Source organism: Panulirus ornatus, chromosome 38 (assembly GCF_036320965.1).
Source record: "Panulirus ornatus isolate Po-2019 chromosome 38, ASM3632096v1, whole genome shotgun sequence".
Taxonomy (NCBI): domain Eukaryota; kingdom Metazoa; phylum Arthropoda; class Malacostraca; order Decapoda; family Palinuridae; genus Panulirus; species Panulirus ornatus.
The window spans coordinates 8,554,845-8,577,219 of NC_092261.1; the positions used below are offsets into that span (position 1 = coordinate 8,554,845).

Genomic DNA, 22,375 nt, shown 5'->3' on the forward strand with positions numbered 1-22,375 from the left:
GCAAACATTACAGAGCGTGAAAACTTTTTGTTCATTGACTACATACTTGAATTTGTGAATTATTCTTAAAGAAAAAATATTCATTACTGATATCGAGTAACATCAAGCCTCGAAAAATGCCTTTGCTTAAATCCTTCCGGTGCTTGACCTGTGACGTCACGGACCGGTAACCTTCGTCGAACACAATGACTGAGAGATCGTTCAAATCGTAGCAAATATCGAAAGACATCGGTGTTACAAATTGGTAAAAAGTGATCATCCACCATGAGTGGTCCCATACCCTTTTTGGGCAGTAAAATTAGCCTAATATCCAAATCAGAAATTCGATATGAAGGGATTTTGTACACCATCGACGCTCAGGAGTCGATTATCGCTCTGGCCAAGGGTAAGTTTTGTTTGTTTACAATACAAGGCGGAAGTTGGAACATGAATAAATTTTTATCTAACCTTTGTACCCTAACAACTTGCTATTCGTCATTTTTGTGTTGCCTTTGGTATTATTGAGGCATTATGTTTGTGTTTTTCAACTTATTACGCCGTTTACTTTGCCAAGTCGCACTTTCTCTGAGTGACGCATATAACTCCATAATTGACATATTAAATTTCATGTCGTCGTTTCGGGCATTTTTCTGTTTTGATGCAGTATGATTTAACATTCGAAGTTACCACATGGTTTTATGTTACGTTATTTTTGTTATAAAGTTCAGTAAGGCATTGTTTACAAACTGATGGCTCTGTTCAACTGTCATTCACAGTTCATTTCTGTGTGTGTGATTATCATGATTAAAGTCTATGGTTTTCAAGGTACCTCGTGATAGGTTAAGTGTGGTTATATGAACACTCTTTTTGTTATAGTTTAGAACTGTATCGTTGTTGCAAAAATTCTAACGAAAATAGTCAGAATGGTTGCGGAAGGATATGTGGAATATCATTGAGGCAGTAAATAGACCCCATAGTTTAAGTAGGATGTTGAAGCAGACTGAAAATGTGGCTGTATTGAAACATAAAGTTCAAGTTAATAGGCACCCTATGAAGTAAGGATTTGAAAGAATTTAGTATTTATGGACTCGGTTACATTTAATAGAAGGGATTTTGATTGAGGGGGGGGGAGGGCGTGGATGAGAGCATTTTCTTTATTGCGTAGGTCAACTATGATGGAGAATATTGGGTAAGAGTAAGTGAAAGTTAGAAGTTGCCACAATAAAGTACAAATTTAGCTCTTCATTCCTATCCATAAGTCATTGTCAGTAATTATAACGTATTGCAATTAGCTTTGAATAACAAAGTTTTTTCTGCAGTGCTTTTTTGGTGTTTATTAAAGATGATTGGAGCTTTACAATTTATTCATCTCAATAGTGAAAGGGTAAAGGAGGTTGATTTGTGGCAAACTTAGGTTGTACATTTGTGAAATATCGTGATTAGCATTGCTGACTTTTAACACATGCATGGATCTCCCATGGTGGAGCTTTCCAGTTGTCAACCCAGGTGTTCATCCTCCTGAAATGGTTGGTTAATACATGGGGTGACTGGCTTAGGGTATGGTTTGTATATATATATAGCTTAAAAGAGATGGCTAACGAATAGAAATATCTGCTGAGGGTGTAACAGATCTTCAAAATATGCTAAAATGAGCCAAAGTGTATGACACAGTGTTTGCCATCAAAATTGCCATATGTTCACTTGAGACAGTGGAACAGTATATAAAAGAAATTCCTAAAGCAAAAATCAGAGGTGCTCTTGCCAGAATTAATCACCTAACACTAATGTGCAGGTACGACAAAACCCTGAATTTCTGAAATTAGCCAAAATGGACCAGAGTAACACAAATGTCATTCATTATTCAAAAGAGCTGGTTTAACAATATTGATAGATTTTTAGCCAGAGAAATAATTTTTCGCAGTGCTCTGACCAGAACAGTCTCTCAAACACCAATACAGCTACATCTCAGCATAAGTGGTTTATGTCTTGACCTCCCCCCTTCCCCCCAAAAAAAGATTATATATATACAGGAGGATGAGAGGCATGCAAGAAATAGTGAATAGGAATGATGTGGTCTTCTGGGTTCAACATGCTGTCAATGGACAGCCATGGCATGTGAAACGTCTGGGGTAAACCATGGATAGGTCTGTGGGGCCTGGATATGGATAGGGAGCCGTGCTTTCAGTGCATTACATATGACTAGAGACTAGAGTGTGAATGAATGTGGCCTTTTTTGTTTCGTTTTCTTGCGTTGCCATGCTAAAGCAGGGGGTAGCACTGGAATGGGTGAAGGCAAGCAACTGTGAATATGTACATGTATGTATATGTCTTTGTGTATGTATATGAGTGGATGAGCCATTTTTAGTCTGTTTCCTAGTGTTACCTCGCTGAAGCAGGAAACGGCAATTATGATATATATATATATATATATATATATATATATATATATATATATATATATATATATATATGATAATAGGGAAATTAATTTATTGGAGCATGTTTAGATGAGTAATGTTAAGAATTAGATTGATGTTGAAATGGAACTGTATGTAAATTATACAGGTCCCATATGATCACCTTTTAACATTTTAAGGAATTGGTTAGATAATCCCTCTTGTCTGTGTACTTGCACTTTGTGCATATGACTATTCCCATACAAGAGTTTTTAGAAGGAAAATATTTCTACAGGGGTAGTCCAGTGAGCATTCGGCATACTTGGCCCACATGCTGCCCCTTGATTTTTTCTTTTTCTTCTATGATTTCTTTGAAGTTCAGATGAAGCTCATTGTGTCACCTCCTACATTGATAGTATTTAGAAAACTGTATTATGAGGAGTCCAGTAGAACTGGAGTTGATCTCTGCAGGTGGTCCACCAGATGGAAGAGGGTTGATTTAAACCCTGTTACCCCAATTTGATGAGTTGGCACACATGTATTTTAAGAAGTTTATCGGAACCCTAGTCATGATAATTTGAAGATTCTTCGTAAACTTTAATTCTTAAAATCCCAGATGTTTACCTCAAGTTCTTCTTTCATACATGACCAAGGAACTTTCCCACCACACACTACTTATTAATCAGCAAGTATCACAAGACACCAGTCTAAAGATTTGGCAAATATATTTTTTTATAGTTTGTTGCTGTCTCCTGCATTAGTGAGGTAGCACAAGGAAACAGAGGAAAGAATGGCCCAACCCACCCATCGCCACCCTGCTACACATGAAATAACCCCCTCCCCCCTCACGTGCGCGAGGTAGCGCTAGGAGAAGACAACAAAGGCCTCATTCGTTCACACTCGGTCTCTAGCTGTCATGTAATAATGCACCAAAGCCACAGCTCCATTTCCACATCCAGGCCCCACAGAACTTTCCATAGTTTACCCCAGACGCTTCACATGCCCTGGTTCAATCCATTAACAGCACGTTGACCCCGGTATACCACATCGTTCCAATTCACTCTATTCCTTGCACGCCTTTCACCCTCCTGCATGTTCAGGCCCCGGTCACTCAAAATCCTTTTCACTCCATCTTTCCACCTCCAATTTGGTCTCCCACTTCTCCTCGTTCCCTCCACCTCTGACATATATATCCTCTTAGTCAATCTTTCCTCACTCATTCTCTCCGTGTGACCAAAACATTTCAAAACACACTCTTCTGCTCTCTCAACCACAATCTTATTACCACACATCTCTCTTACCCTATTATTACTTACTCGATCAAACCATCTCACACCACATATTGTCCTCAGACATCTCATTTCCAGCACATCCACCCTCCTCTGCACAACTCTATCCATAGCCCATGCCTCTCAACCATATATCATTGTTGGAACCACTATTCCTTCAAACATACCCATTTTTGCTTTCCGAGATAATGTTGTCGACTTCCACACATTCTTCAAGGCTCCCAGGATTTTCGCCCCCTCCCCCACCCTATGATTCAGTTCTGCTTCCATGGTTCCTTCTGCTGCCAAATCCACTTCCAGATATCTAAAACACTTTACTTCCTCCAGTTTTTCTCCATTCAAACTTACCTCCCAGTTGACTTGTCCCCCAACCCTACTGTACCTAATAACCTTGCTCTTATTCACATTTACTCTCAACTTTCTTCTTTCACACACTTTACCAAACTCAGTCACCAGCTCCTGCAGTTTCTCACCCAAATCAGCCACCAGTGCTGTATCATCAGCGAACAACAACTGACTCACTTCCCAAGCTCTCTCATCCACAACAGACTGCATACTTGCCCCTCTTTCCAAAACTCTTGCATTCACCTCCCTAACAACCCCATCCATAAACAAATTAAACAACCATGGAGACATCACACACCCCTGCCGCAAACCTGTTGATTTTGTGCATTGGGGAAATTCATGTGATTGCTTCTATAATTTGAATCACAGTGTCATGCTTTGGCAAGTAATCTTGAAACTTGTGCATTTCTTGGTGAATTGTTTGAATTTATCATAGAAGGACCCAGTAGTTTTTCTTGCAATTTTTGTTCTGGCTTTGGAGAGTTTTTTCCTTTATGTGCACTTCCTTTATGGTTTTTACTTTGATTTCCATTCATCACTATTGTTAAGATTTCCGTAAGAAAGTTTGTCTTGAGATGTAGGTAAATGGTAAAGGTGGTTTTGGTTCACGGTTGCAAGATATGGTAGACTTCACAAGCTGCTATCATTGGATAACTATTCAGAACATTATCACATTACCCTGGGATCCTCCCAGACAGCCTCTGATGACCACCTGCCTGAATTCCACCTGTCAGTAGTAGTTTCCAGATCGAGCAGTTTTGCCTTCTACCCCTTGAAGGTACCAAGCTGTCAAACGTGGAAAACATTTGTCCCAACACTGTCATGTATTGTGGGATGATTTTGAATAGCAAATGGAAGATGATTTTTAACTTACGAGCATAGTTGTTTTATTGCTGCATTACATTATTGTGAAAAAGAATATTATAAGTGGAGTTGTCATGAGAAATAATAATGCTGTCCATCTCGCTTCCATGGTCTACTGTGCATTTTTCCCTCTTGAGCCTGCATGCAGGTATAAGTATCCCTCGGTTTTTGTGTGAGGGAGGAATTTGAATGATGTGCAATGGAACTTGCACTCAGCTTTTTGGTGATTTTTTTTTCACAGCAGAGATTTGGAAACGGCTACTGTTCATTGCGAGAATTTCCTTGAAGCAGTCCATTATAAGCCTGTAAGACGTCATTTTTCAGTTAATGAACCCTCAACCTCTGCAGGTCGTGGTCCTGGTGTGAAGTAGTATGCAGTCTGGTGACCAGCAACAGCGTAGAGTGAGTTGCTGTCTTTGTGGATTTTCAGGCTGATGGGCATTTTAAATGACAGCTTCAGAATGTTTTGCCAGCATGTATCAGATTGACCTCTGATGTGAATTAGTTGGCCAGTGTGGTGAGTACAGATTCCAAATTTTGAACATTTAGGTTAAGTTGGATTTGAGGGACAAGAAAGAGTACAAAACATACCACATTTACATCAAGGTTGTAACTGGGTTGCCCCTTGAAATGCGGTCAGTCAGTCACATGGATAAGACTTTATTTATTTATTTTATTTATTTTCTACCTAATAAGTAAGATTGATACTTGCAAATTATGAATAGGTAATTGCTATAAAAAGTGTATTGCATATAGATTGTGCCAGTTATGAATAACACATTGTTTATTCATGGCAAGCCATGCTAGAGCTTGGTTGATGACAATAGAGTTCGGAAAAGTGTCATTGGCATACAAGAAAGTGAACCTCGTTTTTGTGTACATGAATGCCATAAATATTTGGTCGCTGTCTCCCGCTTTAGTGAGGTAGAGCAAGGAAACGGACGAAAGAATGGCCCAACATACCCATATACACATGTATATACATAAACGCCCACACACGCATATATATATATATATATATATATATATATATATATATATTATCCCTGGGGATAGGGGAGCAAGAATACTTCCCACGTATTCCCTGTGTGTCGTAGAAGGCGACTAAAAGGGGAGGGAGCAGGGGGCTGGAAATCCTCCCCTCTCTCTCTCTCTCTTTTTTTTTTTTTTTTTTTTTTTTTTTTCCCCCCCAAAAGAAGGAACAGAGAATTGGGCCAGGTGAGGGTAGTCCCTCAAAGGCTCAGTCCTCTGTTCTTAACGCTACCTCGCTAATGCGGGAAATGGCGAATAGTTTGAAAAAAAAAAAATATATATATATATATATATATATATATATGATCCACTTCCGCTTCCATGGTTCCATCCGCTGACAGATCCACTCCCAGATATCTAAAACACTTCACTTCCTCCAGCCTCTCACCATTCAAACTCACCTCCCAATTGACTTGACCCTCAACCCTACTGTACCTAATAACCTTGCTCTTATTGACATTTACTCTTAACTTTCTTCTTCCACACACTTTACCAAACTCCGTCACCAGCCTCTGCAGTTTCTCACATGAATCCGCCACCAGCGCTGTATCATCAGCGAACAACAACTGACTCACTTCCCAAGCTCTCTCATCCCCAACAGACTTCATACTTGCCCCTCTTTCCAAAACTCTTGCATTTACCTCCCTAACAACCCCATCCATAAACAAATTAAACAACCATGGAGACATCACACACCCCTGCCGCAAACCTACATTCACTGAGAACCAATCACTTTCCTCTCTTCCTACACGTACACATGCCTTACATCCTCGATAAAAACTTTTCACTGCTTCTAACAACTTGCCTCCCACACCATATATTCTTAATACCTTCCACAGAGCATCTCTAGGTGGATCATAGGGTGGGGGAGGGGGCGAAAATTTTGGGAGCCTTGAAAAATGTGTGGAAGTCGAGAACATTATCCCGGAAAGCAAAAATGGGTATGTTTGAAGGAATAGTGGTTCCAACAATGTTGTATGGTTGCGAGGCGTGGGCTATGGATAGAGTTGTGCGCAGGAGGATGGATGTGCTGGAAATGAGATGTTTGAGGACAATGTGTGGTGTGAGGTGGTTTGATCGAGTAAGTAACGTAAGGGTAAGAGGGATGTGTGGAAATAAAAAGAGCGTGGTTGAGAGAGCAGAAGAGGGTGTTTTGAAGTGGTTTGGGCACATGGAGAGAATGAGTGAGGAAAGATTGACCAAGAGGATATATGTGTCGGAGGTGGAGGGAACGAGGAGAAGAGGGAGACCAAATTGGAGGTGGAAAGATGGAGTGAAAAGGATTTTGTGTGATCGGGGCCTGAACATGCAGGAGGGTGAAAGGAGGGCAAGGAATAGAGTGAATTGGAGCGATGTGGTATACAGGGGTTGACGTGCTGTCAGTGGATTGAATCAAGGCATGTGAAGCGTCTGGGGTAAACCATGGAAAGCTGTGTAGGTATGTATATTGCGTGTGTGGACGTGTGTATGTACATGTGTATGGGGGGGGTTGGGCCATTTCTTTCGTCTGTTTCCTTGCGCTACCTCGCAAACGCGGGAGACAGCGACAAAGTATAAAAAAAAAAAAAAAAATATATATATATATATATATATATATATATATATATATATATATTTCTTTCGTACTATTCGCCATTTCCCGCGTTAGCGAGGTAGTGCAAGGAAGCAGACGAAAGAATAGCCCAACCAACCCACATACACATGTATATACATATACGTCCACACACGCAAATATACATACCTATACATCTCGACGTATACATATACACACACAGACATATACACATGTACATAATTCATACTGTCTGCTTTTATCCATTCCCATCGCCACCCCGCCACACATGAAATAACAACCCCCTCCCCCCAAATGTGCACGAGGTAGCACTCGGAAAAGACAACAAAGGCCACTTTCGTTCGCACTCGGTCTCTAGCTGTTATGTGATAATGCACCAAAACCACAGCTCCCTTTCCACATCCAGGCCCCACAGAACTTTGCATGGTTTACCCCAGACGCTTCACATGCCCTGGTTCAATCCATTGACGGCACGTCAGCCCCGGTATACCACATCGTTCCAGTTCACTCTATTCCTTGCATGCCTTTCACCCTCCTGTATGTTCAGGCCCCGATCACTCAGAATCTTTTTCACTCCATCTTTCCGCCTCTAATTTGGTCCCCCACTTCTCCTTGTTCCTTCCACCTCTGACACATGTATCCTCTTGGTCAATCTTTCCTCACTCATTCTCTCCATGTGACCAGACCATTTCAAAACATCCTCTTCTGCTCTCTCAACCACAATCTTTTTATTACCACACATATCTCTTACCCTATTATTACTTACTCGATCAAACCACCTCGCACCACATATTGTCCTCAAACATCTCATTTCCAGCCCATCCACTTGCCTCCGCACAACTCTATCTATAGCCCACGCCTTGCAACCATATAACATTGTTGGAACCACTATTCCTTCAAACATACTTATTTTTGCTTTCCGAGATAATGTTCTCGACTTCCACACGTTCTTCAACGCTCCCAGAACTTTTGCCCCCTCCCCCACCCTATGATTCACTTCCGCTTCCATGGTTCCATCTGCTGCCAAATCCACTTCGAGATATCTAAAACATTGCACTTCCAACAGTTTTTCTCCATTCAAACTTACCTCCCAATTGACTTGTCCCTCAACCCTACTGTACCTAATAACCTTGCTCTTATTCACATTTACTCTCAGCTTTCTTCTTTCACATACTTTACCAAACTCAGTCACCAGCTTCTGCAGTTTCTCAGACGAATCAGCTTGGGGAAGAGAGTCAGTTGTTGTTTGCTGGTGATATATATATATATATATATATATATATATATATATATATATATATATATATATATATTCTATTGCAAAGTACAGCATTTGAATCTTAGAATGTCATATATATGGATGATACATTGATTTTTTTCCCAGTTGCAAAAGTGGCAATACTTTGGAAATTGTTTTATGTGCAATCAGATGGCCATTTCTTGTGTAGTCTTTGCCATTGCCATTCTGAATTCCCGCCAGCATAAGACTGCACTTTTTGCTTTAGTTCTTGGTGAGACAACTATGATTGGATTTGTTTGTTGTCTGTGGATTTTATTTTGTGTTAGTGAAGGAGCAGGCAGGTAATCTTTAGGTCATGTCTTTGAGTTGATATTTTCCCCTCTTGTTATATTTAAATCATGATTTTTTTTTCTAACCTTAGATCATTGCAAATTAATGTTAATGTATTGTAGTTGTTGAGGGAAGTATTTGTACACATTGTATCATTCTGTTAATAATGTTTTAAGTAGTGGCTTTGTATTAAGCTACATTTTGACTTGTTCATGTATAGTAACCATAAAAGATATATGCTACTCATGACTTGCTTATTCATTAATGAATTACTAAATTTTTTTTCTTTTACATGGTGTGCACTTTATTTGGTTTATGGAATGCTAGAAGTACAGAAGTATCTTGCATGAAGTTTTGTATGGAGCTTTTGCAGCTTCATGGCTGAATTACATCCAGCAGTAGGAAAAAAGACTTGATGTGAGAGTGCCTCAGCGAGGTTGTGTTCTTTTTCACTGTTTGTGATGATACAGCCTTGCAGAAAGTGACTTTTTACTCATGGTAGAACCATAGGCAGGTGGAGTCTGCCAATGACTGTTCAGCATATATGTAGGAATATACTTGATCACATGCAAAATTGTGAGCCTTTCCAATATGTATATATATTTATATAAATATATTTTATTTATATTTTACTTTGTTGCTGTCTCCTGTGTTAGCAAGGTAACTCAAGGAAACAGACGAAAGAATGGCCCAACTTGCCCACATACACATGTATATACATACATGTCCACACACACTCGTATGCATACCTATACATTTCAACTTATATATACATACGCAGACATATATACACATGTACATAATTCATACGTGCTGCCTTCATTCATTCCCGTCGCCACCCCGCCACACATGAAATGACACCCCCTTCCTCCGCGAGCTAGGTAGCGCTAGGAAAAGACAACAAAGGCCGTATTCGTTTACACTCAGCCTCTAGCTGTCATGTATAATGCACAGAAACCACAGCTCCCTTTACACATCCAGGCCCCACAAAACTTTCCATAGTTTACCCCAGACGCTTCACGTGTCCTAGTTCAGTCCATTGACAGCACGTCAACCCCGGTATACCACATCGTTCCAATTCACTCTATTCCTTGCACACCTTTCACCCTCCTGCATGTTCAGGCCCCAATCGCTCAAAATCTTTTTCACTCCATCCTTCCACCTCCAATTTGGTCTCCCACTTCTTGTTCCCTCCACCTCTGACACACATATCCTTTTTGTCAATCTTTCTTAATAATTCTCTCCATGTGACCAAACCATTTCAATACACTCTCTTCTGCTCTCTCAACCACACTTTTTATTACCATACATCTCTCTTACCCTTTCATTACTTACTCGATCAAACCACTTCACACCACATGTTGTCCTCGGACATCTCATTTCCAACACATCCACCCTTCTCCAAACTACTCTATCTATAGCCCACGCCTTGCAACCATATAACATTGTTGAAACCACTATTCCTTCAAACAACAATATATACTCAGGCCCTCTTCTCTGTTCCTTGTTTTTGAAAGTTCTATACCCTGGAATGAGCCAGGTACTAATTGTATCAACCAATCCCAAGGGGTGGATGAACATCTGGGTTGATTATGGATCAACTACCGTAACCAGGATTTAAACCTGTGTCCTCAATCCTGGATGGCCCATGAATGTGTCAGTCAGGAACGCTAACCGCTACACCACTGATATTTTGTAAGAGATCAGCGAGTAGTGTAGTGGTAGTGTTTGGGTCTGAAGCCATTCTGTGGGTGAGCATAGGATGTTTTGTTTGAATCTGTGTAGTTTCTCTACTACTAAGCCGGTAAGTTGTGATATGGATCAAGATCCTTTTCCCTGAAAATTGAAAGTATTTCGAGTTAACATAGATTGATAGGCACATTCTATTTATGTTGGAAGCTGCAGTCATGGACGAAAGTCCACATCAAGGCTAGGCCTTAATTGAAATGTTGGGAGGATTATGAGACCTCAGTATGGTTTATTTTTGCAGTACGGTCCTTTGGAACTGAAGATCGGCCAGCAGAGATGCCAGTGCCAGCCAGAGATGAAGTGTATGAATACATTATTTTTAGAGGCACAGACATTAAAAAGATAGAAGTTTGTGATACTCCAAAGCAACCTACTCTTCCAGGGGGACTGCATAATGACCCTGCCATTGTCCAGGTATGTATTCCAGTAACACATGCTCTTTCTAGCTGTGCTGAGATAGATTTTATAGGTTTTAATTGGATACCTTTTCTAACCTTTCATAGGAGGGTATGAATTTGTGTGTTTAGAGCTCTTAACCTTCTTTATTATTGGATTTTTTGGAGGTTTTGATTGGATGCATTTCCTAACCTTTCATAGGAGGGTATGAATTTGTGTGTTTAGAGCTCTTGACCTTCTTTTTTATTGGAATGAAATACAACGTTCATCATTTTAAAAGCTTTTTAGTGCAAGCCAATAGAATCTGCTGTATTTGTAGTGCTCAGATCTCCAAGTAAACTTGTTTATGACTTCAATTTTGCAGTGGTACTTTGGTGACCCCAAAATGGGGGGATTCTGCTTGTCACATGTTAGTGATAGCAGAAACACATTCCTGTACATAATGAAATATTGATAACTTAAAGTATGATATGCCATACAGGTGTATCACTGTAAATCCATGTATTAAAAAGCAAAGGAGAAAGGTAGATACTGTTATTTGTTCTTTTCAGCACTCGGCTCCGGCAGTTCCATCATCCTTTCAGGCAGCACCCTTTTCTCGGCAGTCCTTGGGTCCAATTGGTGGTGGCCTAGGTCTGTCGTATGGTGCTTATGGCCAGTCAATGACACAGCAGGGTATTCCAGGGGCGGGAGGTTTCCCAATGGGCACAACAACCCAGCCCAGTGAGTTGAGTACTGTGGCAGGTGGTGGTAGTGGTGGTGGCAGTGTGGGTGTTGGTAACCTGGATCAGCCATCTGGCACCACACCAGTGGCAGTGCCAGCCCCTATTGGTCCCCCACCTCAGTCTAGTACACATGCACTCCACCAGACAGGTAGGAACAAGTGCCACTTTTACACATGATTAAAAGTAAAACATATGTTTACAGCATATAGGCTAGTATAATCATAATTTTGTTGGCTTTTAAGCTTTTGCATTTTTTTTTGATAATTGGCATTTGTTCCTAAAAATATATTCGGGTGATGGTAGCACTATAACAATTAAAAGGGATGGCTGGTGTAGTTCATCATGTAGATTTTGGTGAGTTGATTGTAAAAATGACTATGTAGAAGTAGCACTACGCGTGAAATCACTGTGTTCAAAAATTAGTAAGAGAGGGATGCTGTATTGGTGAATAGAAAAGTATGCTGTAGATCTATTCGTAGGATTAGAAATATTTGAAATCTTATATTCACATATTTTAGGAGTAGGTAGTAGTTTTTTTGCAGCCACTGACCAGGGAGGTATGATACCAGTACTATCTGCTTGTGTATTGGGAAGGTTAGTGATGGCTGCATAATAAGCCAGCACTTTAATTTTTAAGTTGCACTCCTTTGACCCCGATAGCTGTCTTTTTTTTCTGCTCTACCCAGAGCTTGACTGGTGGCCTTTTGTCCACAAACATATAATCTGTCCTTGTCACACATAACACTTTGCAACATTTGTCGCCTAGCTCGTTTTTCGTTACTTTAGATATTCTTAAGGTGAGCAGTGAATGCTGTGCACAAGCCTTGCCTTTTGGTAAATTGTAGAAGCAAAAGGTAGAAGTATTAGATGGGAACATTAGACAGGAGCATTAGGTAGGTGGGAACATTAGACAGGAGTATTAGTTAGAAGTAATAAGTAGGAACATTTAGGTTTAGGCATTAGGTAAAAGTGGTCGAATAAAACATCAAGCGGGAATATTGAGTATTAGTCAGAAGGAACTTTAGTTAGGAGCCTTTGGAAACTGTGCTGGAGTTGCCATCTGCCAGTGGCATGTTAAGGGCGAGACACTAAAACACTTAAGAAGTGACACTGGAGTTCACCATTTATGGAGATGTTTGTCATGGCCATCCTCATAATGAAGTTCCTGAAGGGAACAGGCATCAGGGATGCAGATAGATAGATGTATTCAGAAGTCATAAATGTACCATTTTTGTTACGCAGGGATCTGGTAACTAGATACTAGGCGAAATCATGGAAGGGTGGGGTATCTTCTTGAAACGGGAAGCACTAATTTGGAATTGAGTGAACACAAAGCTCATTGCTAGACTCTTCATTTGTAGATTACTAGTTTCATTCAGGACACTGCTTTCCTGTTTTTAAACTTGGAGCTTTTAACCATTAAATCATGCAGTTGGTTGTAGGGATCTCTCCTTTGCATGAGAAATGAATTAAAAAGTAATATACTTAACTTCGTATTGGTGTGGTAAGGTTGTGAATGGACAGTGTTTATGCAGAAAGGTCAGTGTATGATGTATTTATTTTGCAGGCATGTTTCACTTATTTGTATATTCATGAATACACACTTTAGCACAATACACTTATAAGTATTCATTGATACTGTACATACTAATAGCACATGTATCCCTCTTTATGTAATTTTATCAATTTATTGTGCAATTTTGTTTTATAATAATTTTTTCTTAGAAATTATTTCATCACCAAATGTAAGCCATAATAATAGAAAAATTTTTTTTACTCAAAAACTGTCACTTTTCATTAATTGATGTTTCTTTTTTGAGAGAAATGGCAAAATATACACTTTTTAAAGATAAATGTGAGTGACTCGGGCATATTTTTTCTAGCTATGACATTAAAATGATGGCTACATAAGTAGGTAATTGGTGGAATTGGAAAATAGGTGAGAATTCATATGAGGATGGGAACCATTAAATTGTCCCTTAATGATAGCAACAAACAATGAATCATCATTTGGCAGTTGTAGCAGTTTAAGGGTGGGAGGGCTGAAACCTCATCTGATGTATATTTTTTCGTTTAAAGTTTGTACACATCTTGATTAAGAAATTTTGAAATGCATGGAGACAGATCTACATCAGATGGGTAAGTTCAACCCTCCTGGGGTTCTACCCTCCACCTGGCCTTCATTATATCCTGTGTCACTTTGTCTTAGTAGGTGGTGATTCAGAAAAGTGGGAACTTTCAGGAGGGGTGGTGGGAGTGGGACACAGTGATACAGTATGATATGTTGGATTGGACTTCAAGGGGGGATGAACTCTCCATCTAAAATATATTTTTCTTATACATTTATGTATTAATTTATCGTTCATCACCAAGCAGGCTGATTCTGGAAAACATGAGGATGGCTGGAGGAGTAGGGGGTTGAGGCTTTCAATAAGGCATCAGATTTCATTGAGCGAAGGCTCTCTCTCTCTCTCTCTCTCTCTCTCTCTCTCTCTCTCTCTCTCTCTCTCTCGCTCGCTCTCTCTCTCTCTCTCTCAACAGACTTGACAGTGATGCAGGGTAATATTCATGGAAGGCTTTGGAGTCATGGAATTTAAACCATCCCTTCTCGTGTGTATATGATTACTGAGTGCCAACCATTTTTGCTGTATTTACTACTTTTTTAATTGTAAAGTGACTAATATTTTTCTTGGTAAAATACGTTTTGAAATTCTGGTCATATGTTCATGTATTATGTAATGTATGGCATATTCACAGGGATGCACTGTTCAATACGTAAGTGTATGATCTCATTGTGCACATAAATCCTAATGTAGTGTACAAAATAAATCAGACATTAGGTAGGAGCCTTTGCAAACACTGTGCTAGACTTGCCCTGTGCCAGTGACCTGTTAAGGTTGAGGCACTCAAAGCTAAGAAGCAGCACTGGAGTTTTTTAATGGTAGAAACTGTTGCCGTGGCCATTCCTTTGGTTGTTTCCTATTGGAACAGGCTTCAAAGATATAGATAGGTAGCTAGATACCAAAAATTGGGGTTACCTTTTTTTGTATATTATTTGCAACTACTCCTCTCTCTCAATTCTCTTTAATGCACACATTTAATCTTAGAGGCTAAGAAAAGGTGATACAGTTTTAGATCATAATTTATTCCTTTGGTAATACTAGATGTATAATTATACATCATTAAATGATGAGATGGTGCAGTAAGGAATAAGAACCATGTTTACTCTGACTTTGGTTGCTAATTGTTATTACAAATATTTTAACTGAAATAATGAACAAGCTTCAGTACTATATTACTGTGAGGTAGATAATGATGATTTGGCTGTATCCTCAGTATGATATAGTATGGTTGTGAATATTTCTTGTGATAGGTACCAAAAAAGTTCATGCTGTATGGAATTGCACTATATCATGATATCCAGTTCCTTAAAAGTTAGAGGTTAGGGGCCATGTGCTAAAGAAAATACAGGAATTGCAATCAAAATGTTGTGCAAGTTGTGGAATAATGTCCTTACATTCCCTCCTTGCATGCACCGTTCATGCATTAATCCCCTATTTGTCTCCCTCCAGTATTTTTACTTTCTAGTTTCCCATATGTGGCTTTTCTCTCACACCATCTTCTTTATTTTACAGTTGTACACTTTCCCTGTAAACTCCCCATCTTTCATTCTTACCACATGCCCAGACCACCTCAAAGTATTACATTTCACCCACTCTACTAATACCCAATTCATTCCCTTTGCCTTTTCTGCCATACCAATTTCTTGAACACTGCCTCGTTACTTTATTCATTCCCACGTGCTCCTCACAAATAACTCCATAGCCTAGATTCTTGACAACTGTGACTTGTTGCATGTTCATATTTTGGCTGCATGGGTCAAATTGGGAGGACTATTTTGTTTCTGAATGTTTCTTTCATTTCCATACTTAAACCTTCATTATTCTAAGAGATTCAGTGACTCTTCTACCCTGTTGTGCTATTTCCCTTCTCTCTAATAGAATGTCTAAAGAAAACAATTTACTGTGCCATTAACTGAGTAATATGCAAGTTTTGAAAAGTGACAGCCACTGTGCACTCGCCTCCCCGAACCAGAAACATTTTCAACTGTACACTGTTTTTACTGCCGATATTTCTGTGACAGTATATATATTAACAATGTGCATTTATGTAGTCCAATTTTAGTGTAAAAGATATAGAAGAAATATAATTTGTCATAGACGATGATAAATACCATGCTTATGCAAAAGACATAGCTCAAATCTACGTTGACCTGTATGAGTGGTATTATGAGCCTCTGTCTATACAATAAAATGATGTGCAGGAAACCACTGATAGATAAATTTTGAAATCCAGTAGGTCAGCCATCATAAGAAGCTGTAGAACCAATTTGCAGAACTGTAAGAAATGCAGACAGCAACACACTTCCAAAATATCAAGAACAAAATCAAGCACAGAATTAGTAAACCAATTACTGTGATTTCAGATCTGACATTGATTCTTCCCTTATCTAGTGTGTAACCTTATTCTTCTATAGTTATCTGGAGTTCCACTTTGCACACACTGGAGACTCGCATCAGCTGTTGCAGCTTCACCTAAGGGTCTCATTTCTCAGGCTATGTCTGAAAGAACTATGAAGCCAACTCTGCATTGCAAAGAATGAGTTGTGCAAGTTAACGTCAGCATGTTACCTCAGGAGCATATTGCTAGATGGTGCATCACATGGAATGAACTTGGATCATGTTCAGAATTTTTCCTGATTTTGACATAATTTGTCACTAATGTGCTACACCTGACATAGATATTCATCTGGAGGTACAAGTAAGGGGTTGAATACCTTGACTTTTAAGATTTATTTTTCTAAGTTAGAATATTGATTTGCATGGAACATTCATATATATATTTATCAGTATGTTAGAATCACTTGGCAAGACCATGAACCCATACAAAACTGACACCTTGTGGGGAAGGTGGAAGGAGTGTTGGTCATGACCCTCCCATACCCAGCACCACCATCCGGCTTCTCCTATGGAATTGGCCGATCAGGTATTGCACAGAGTAATTGTTTCAAATGTATTCTTAGAGATGGGGAAGAAAGAATACTTGTTCACTTAACTCTTTTGTGTCACAGGAGGCAGCTAAAATGGGTGGGATGAAAATCTCCATTTTTACCTTCCAAAAGTAGGAACAGAAGAAAGGGCTAAATGAGGATCTCAAACTCTTAAGGCTCAGTCATCTGTTCCGTTTGCTACCTTGCATACCCAGGAAATAGGAGCATGTAAAAGAAAAGGCAAATGTAGCGTGTTTAGTATATATATATATATATAAAACATGGTTTCATATTTAGATACTTTTCTGATGTATTTGTACCAAAATAGAATACTAATGTTTATGATACATAAGGTCCTTGCTCTTAAGTTGCTTGAACATTCATCGTTTCTGACATACGCTGTCAGTTTTTTTGGAAACCAAATTGCTTTACGTTGAGTAGTTTTGCACTAACGAAAAGCAAGAAGTTTTATGCAGCTTTTATGTATCAGAAGAAAGCATGTGACAAGGGTTGAGTGGAATGCTTCATGGGATGTGTTAAGGATATATGGTGGAGGGGGTCAACTGTTGGATGATGTTAAAGCCTTTTATAGAGGAACAAATTTGTGCATAAAAAATGGGTGGAGAGTTAAGCAAAACTTTTGGGTTACATGTAGGTGTGAGGCAGGGCTGTGTGATGGCACTAAGACTTATCAATATATATGTGTTGGAAATGAAATGGTTGAGGACGTGGTGTGAGGTGGTTTGATCGAGTAACTAATGAAAGGGTAAGAGAGATGTGTGGTAATAAAGAGTGTGGTGGAGAGAGTAGAAGATGGTGTATTGAAATGGTCTTGTCACATGGAGAGAATGAGTGAGGAAAGATTGACCAAGAAGATATGTGTGTCAGAGGTTGAGGGAATGAGAAGTGGGAGACCAAATTGGAGGTGGAAGGATAGAGTGAAAAAGATTTTAAGCGATCAGGGCCCAAACATACAGGAGGGTGAATGGCATGCTAGGAATAGAGTGAATTGGAACAATGTGGTATACCAGTGTTGACGTGCTGTCAGTGGATTGAACCAGGGCTCTTGAAGTGTCTGGAGTCCAGGCTCGTGAAGTGTCTGGAGTAATCCATGGAAAATTTTGTGGGCCTGGATGTGGAAAGGGAACTGTGGTTTTGGTGCATTACACGTGACAGCTAGAGACTGAGAGTGAACGAATGTGGCTTTTGTTTTCTTTTCCTAGCACTACCTTGTGCACACGCGGGGGGAGGGGTGATGCCATTTCATGTGAGGTGGGGTGGCGACAGGAATGGATGAAGGCAGCAAGTATGAATGTGTGCATGTGTATATGTCTGTGTATGTATATGTACATATACGTTGAAATATATAGGTGTTTATAAGTACGTGTGTGGGCATTTATGTATATACGTGTATGTGGGTGGGTTGGCCCATTCTTTCGTCTGTTTCCTTGCGCTGCCTCGCTAACGTGGGTGACAGTGACTAAGTATAATGATGATAATGATAATATATGGAATGGAGTGATGAGAGGGATGAAAGCAAAACTAGGAAAAAGGTATGCAGAGATGGAGTTTGGTAGCAAGATGTGATGGCTAGTGTTAAGCCTGTGTTGTTTGTTGTGAGTGAAGAGGAGTTGAAGTATTATTTTTTTTTTTTGATATGTTTAAGCATATTCAGTTGAAGTTAAATGCTGATAAAACTATAGTAATGGTGTTTGAAAAGGAACAGAGTGAAAGTATAGATTTTTATAAAACCGTATAGAGTGAAAGAAGTGTAATAAATAGTGCTTTGGATATGGGGAGAAAGACTAGAAGTGGGAGAATATAAGTGTTTAGGAGCTCTCTTGGGCAAGATCAGTGATATAGAAGGAGAGATAAAGGAGAGAGCAGTATGGGGTAGAAGAATCATTAGGTCCCTCGTATAATGATTAAGGGTGGAGGTGTAAGTATGGAAGTGGAGAGGATTAAGAGACAGCATAGTCCTCCCAACCTTGACTTATGCAGTCGAAACAGGACATGGAATGAGTCACACAGGTCAAGGATCTATGCTGTGGAAGAGCATGTGATGTTACTAGATAGATGAAATAAAGGGGTGTACAAGAGATATGGTATGGCAGGGAATGCATTGGAATGATTTGTGGATTGGTAGAATTGTTGAAATGTATTACTTTGAGGTGGTTTTGGCATGTGGAAAGAATGCAAGACTGCGAGTTCACAAGGAGTGTATGATAGTTCAATTAAAGGGTTTTGTGTGAGAGGAAGACCACCTGTGACATGGGCAAATGGGGTGGAGGAAGAGAAATGGTGGAAGAATGCATGGAACAGTGTATACGAGGGAGGCATGTAAGGACAAGGGTACTTGGAGACTTTTGTGGTGGCCACCCCTTGAGAGGAGTTCCCAGTGGGGACAGGCATCATAGATGTAGGAGAGTAGATGGCACAAATGTCATTTTCAGTTAAAGCTGAAGGGATTGAGGTAAACTGACCTCCATGCAGGCTTGATGCTGGGTAGTTGATAACGATTTCTCAAGTGTACCATGATGTTGCACAGTGCCTCTGTCCATGATTTCCTCCCACCCAGTTTGTAGGTAATGAAGTGAATGTACTGTCGTCTTATATCCTTGTAATCGTACAACTGTTAGTGGAAAAGCTAGTGCCATTGGAAAGTTGTCCGGTGTTCACCAAAGGCAACATAGTAGTGTTACTCATGATGTGAAAGTTTTGATAAAGCATTGTAGAAATGAAGAATGGGCTGTTGATATTGCATGCCAACTTGGCATGCTGGTTAACATTGTTTATACCATCATCAAGATGACGAGATTATGGCAAACCCAACTAGTCCATTTTTAAGGTAAGAATGGTAAATTTTTGTCTTTAATTCTTTTTATTTGTATCTTGCTCATGTAAATTTTTGGTTTTAGGTACACATATGTTAGTATGTTGGTTCTTTACATGTGTAAAGAATGTATCTCGAGCCAGTTAGAGTATTCCTCGTAGGATAAAATTCCTCTTTAAACATTGATTCGCTGTCGTGTTATTCAGGGACGTAACCCTGACGTATATAGAGGACCCCCTTATGTTAATATCTGTTGCTCAAAGCGGAATTCTTGTGTGAGACATCGCAAACCCTTACCAAAGACAGGCACCTCGTATCTTGGAGTGATGATGGAAACATTATATGTAGTGTAATTACCTAATCACTAATTTACACAGTATGGGGAAGGCTTTTACACATGTGGCCACTGTCACCTAAACTTTCTCTGCCATCAAGTAGCCTTTAAAAACCTTAGTAAACTGTCAGCATTTACTGCTTCATTGGTTCATTTATTCAAGTGGTCCACCACCCTGACACCAAACTAGTACTTCTTAATGTACTTTCTGACAAGCTTTGTACCCAAGTGTTTATCATGGCCTTTGGTTACTTTGGTGCTCAATTTGTTGAAGAATTGTTCCCAGTCAGTATCATCAAGCTGATTTAGAAACTTGAAATATGTTATCTGGTACCTTGTCTCTCCTCTCCTCCACTGTGGACAGCTTTGTAACCCCGAGTGTCTCATTGTAGTTCAGTTCTCTTAATTCAGACAATCTTAGTAACACTTCTCTGTACCCTTTCAAGGAGATTTATGTGCTTCTTAAGGTGCAGTGATAAAACTTGAGGCATAATCCAGTTTTGGGCATTATACATGACAGCTAGAGACTGAGTGTGAACGAATGAGGCCTTTGTTGTCTTTTCCTAGCGCTACCTTGCGTACATGCGGGGGAAGGGGATTGTCATTTCATGTGTGGCAGGGTGGCGACAGAAATGAATAAGGGCAGACAGTATGAATTATGTACATGTGTGTATATATATATATATATATATATATATATATATATGTATATATATATTATCCCTGGGGATAGGAGATTAATACTTCCCACGTATTCCTGCGTGTCGTAGAAGGCGACTAAAAGGGGAGGGAGCGGGGGGCTGGAAATGGGGATAGGAGATTAATACTTCCCACGTATTCCTGCGTGTCGTAGAAGGCGACTAAAAGGGGAGGGAGCGGGGGGCTGGAAATCCTCCCCTCTCATTTTTTTTTTTTTTTTTTTTTTTTTTTTTTTTTTTTCAAAAGAAGGAACAGAGGGGGCCAGGTGAGGATATTCCAAAAGGGGCCCAGTCCTCTGTTCTTAACGCTACCTCGCTAACGCGGGAAATGGCGAATAGTTTAAAAAATATATATATATATATATATATATATATATATATATAATGTATACGTTGAGATGAATAGGTATGTGTATGTGTGTGTGTGGACATGTATATATATACATGTGTATGTAGGTGGGTTGGGCCATTCTTTCTTCTGTTTCCTTGTGCTACCTCGCGAACGCGGGAGACAGCGACAAAGTATAATTAATAAATATCCCTATTCATCCCTTGGGTAGGGAAGAAAGGATCCTATGTCAAAGGTTACTAAGAGGGATGGAAGTTTAGGGAGGGATGGTTGGAACCATCTTGTGGTTTTTGATATCTAAAAGTTGGAGCCAAGCAAGGAGTGCTAATTCTCACAGAAGACTCAGGCCAAGGTGTGTGGTTGTAACCAAGATGAGAAGAAAGAAGAGATGGGTACTGTTTTAAAGGAAAGGAGCCTGGATGTTCTGGCTCCAATGAAACAATACTCAAGGGTAAAGGGGAAGAATAGTTTAAGAATGTTGTACAAGTATAGTCAGAGGTTGGTGTGAAATAGAAGCCAAGGAAGTGGTAGTACTACTATTGAAGCAGGAGTTGTGGGAATGTGTGAGAGAGTGTATAGAAGTGAGTTCCAGATTGATGTGGGTGGAAATGAAAGAGGATTGCAAGAGATCAGTGATTATTAGTGAATTTACATCTTGCCTTAGGAAGAAAGATGAGAGACATTTTGGGTGCAGCTGAGTGAGCGTCAGCATTTTTGATGCAAGAGACTTGGTATTAGTGATGGGTGACTTAAATACTAAGATGAGTAATGTGGCAATTGAGGGTATAATAGGGGGCATGGGGTATAAAGTGAATTGAAATGGTGAACTGCAAATGGAGTTTTCCCTAAAAAAGGCCTAGTGATTGGATATACTTGGTTTAAAAAGGAACATTCATAAGGGAAAGCTATGAACAGGTGCACTCTATCTTCATTTGGTCACTTCCATTAAAGTTATTGTGTATAATACAGTGAAACTAGAAACTCATCCACAGCCAAGCCCTACAGTCTATAATGGGGATTCCCCTTTACCCCATCACATTTCTTAGTTCAGTACTTTGATTATTCCTTGTATACCACATTGTTGCCACTCGTTCAGTTCCATGCACACTTCTCGCCTTCCTTGATTATTCAGGCCACAGTACTTCAAAACTTCCTTTGCTCCATCCTTCCATCTCCTCCTCAGTCTTCCCTTC

The 22,375-nt window shown here is 39.7% G+C and overlaps 1 protein-coding gene across 4 annotated transcripts in view; it reads left to right on the top strand.

Moving 5' to 3' along the window:
* Positions 1 to 139: 139 nt before the first annotated feature.
* Positions 140 to 22,375, top strand: part of tral (trailer hitch) — a 29,162-nt gene continuing 6,926 nt past the window's right edge. For 2 of the 4 annotated variants that reach the window (XM_071684603.1, XM_071684604.1), the window contains exons 1-3: positions 140 to 385; positions 11,039 to 11,211; positions 11,745 to 11,916. In XM_071684603.1, coding sequence (XP_071540704.1) covers positions 265 to 385; positions 11,039 to 11,211; positions 11,745 to 11,916 — 466 coding nt within the window. In that variant the 5' untranslated portion in view covers positions 140 to 264. Of the gene's footprint in view, positions 386 to 5,221; positions 5,391 to 11,038; positions 11,212 to 11,744; positions 12,067 to 22,375 lie in introns of all 4 variants that reach the window. The other 2 variants (XM_071684605.1, XM_071684602.1) reach the window with 2 other exon arrangements.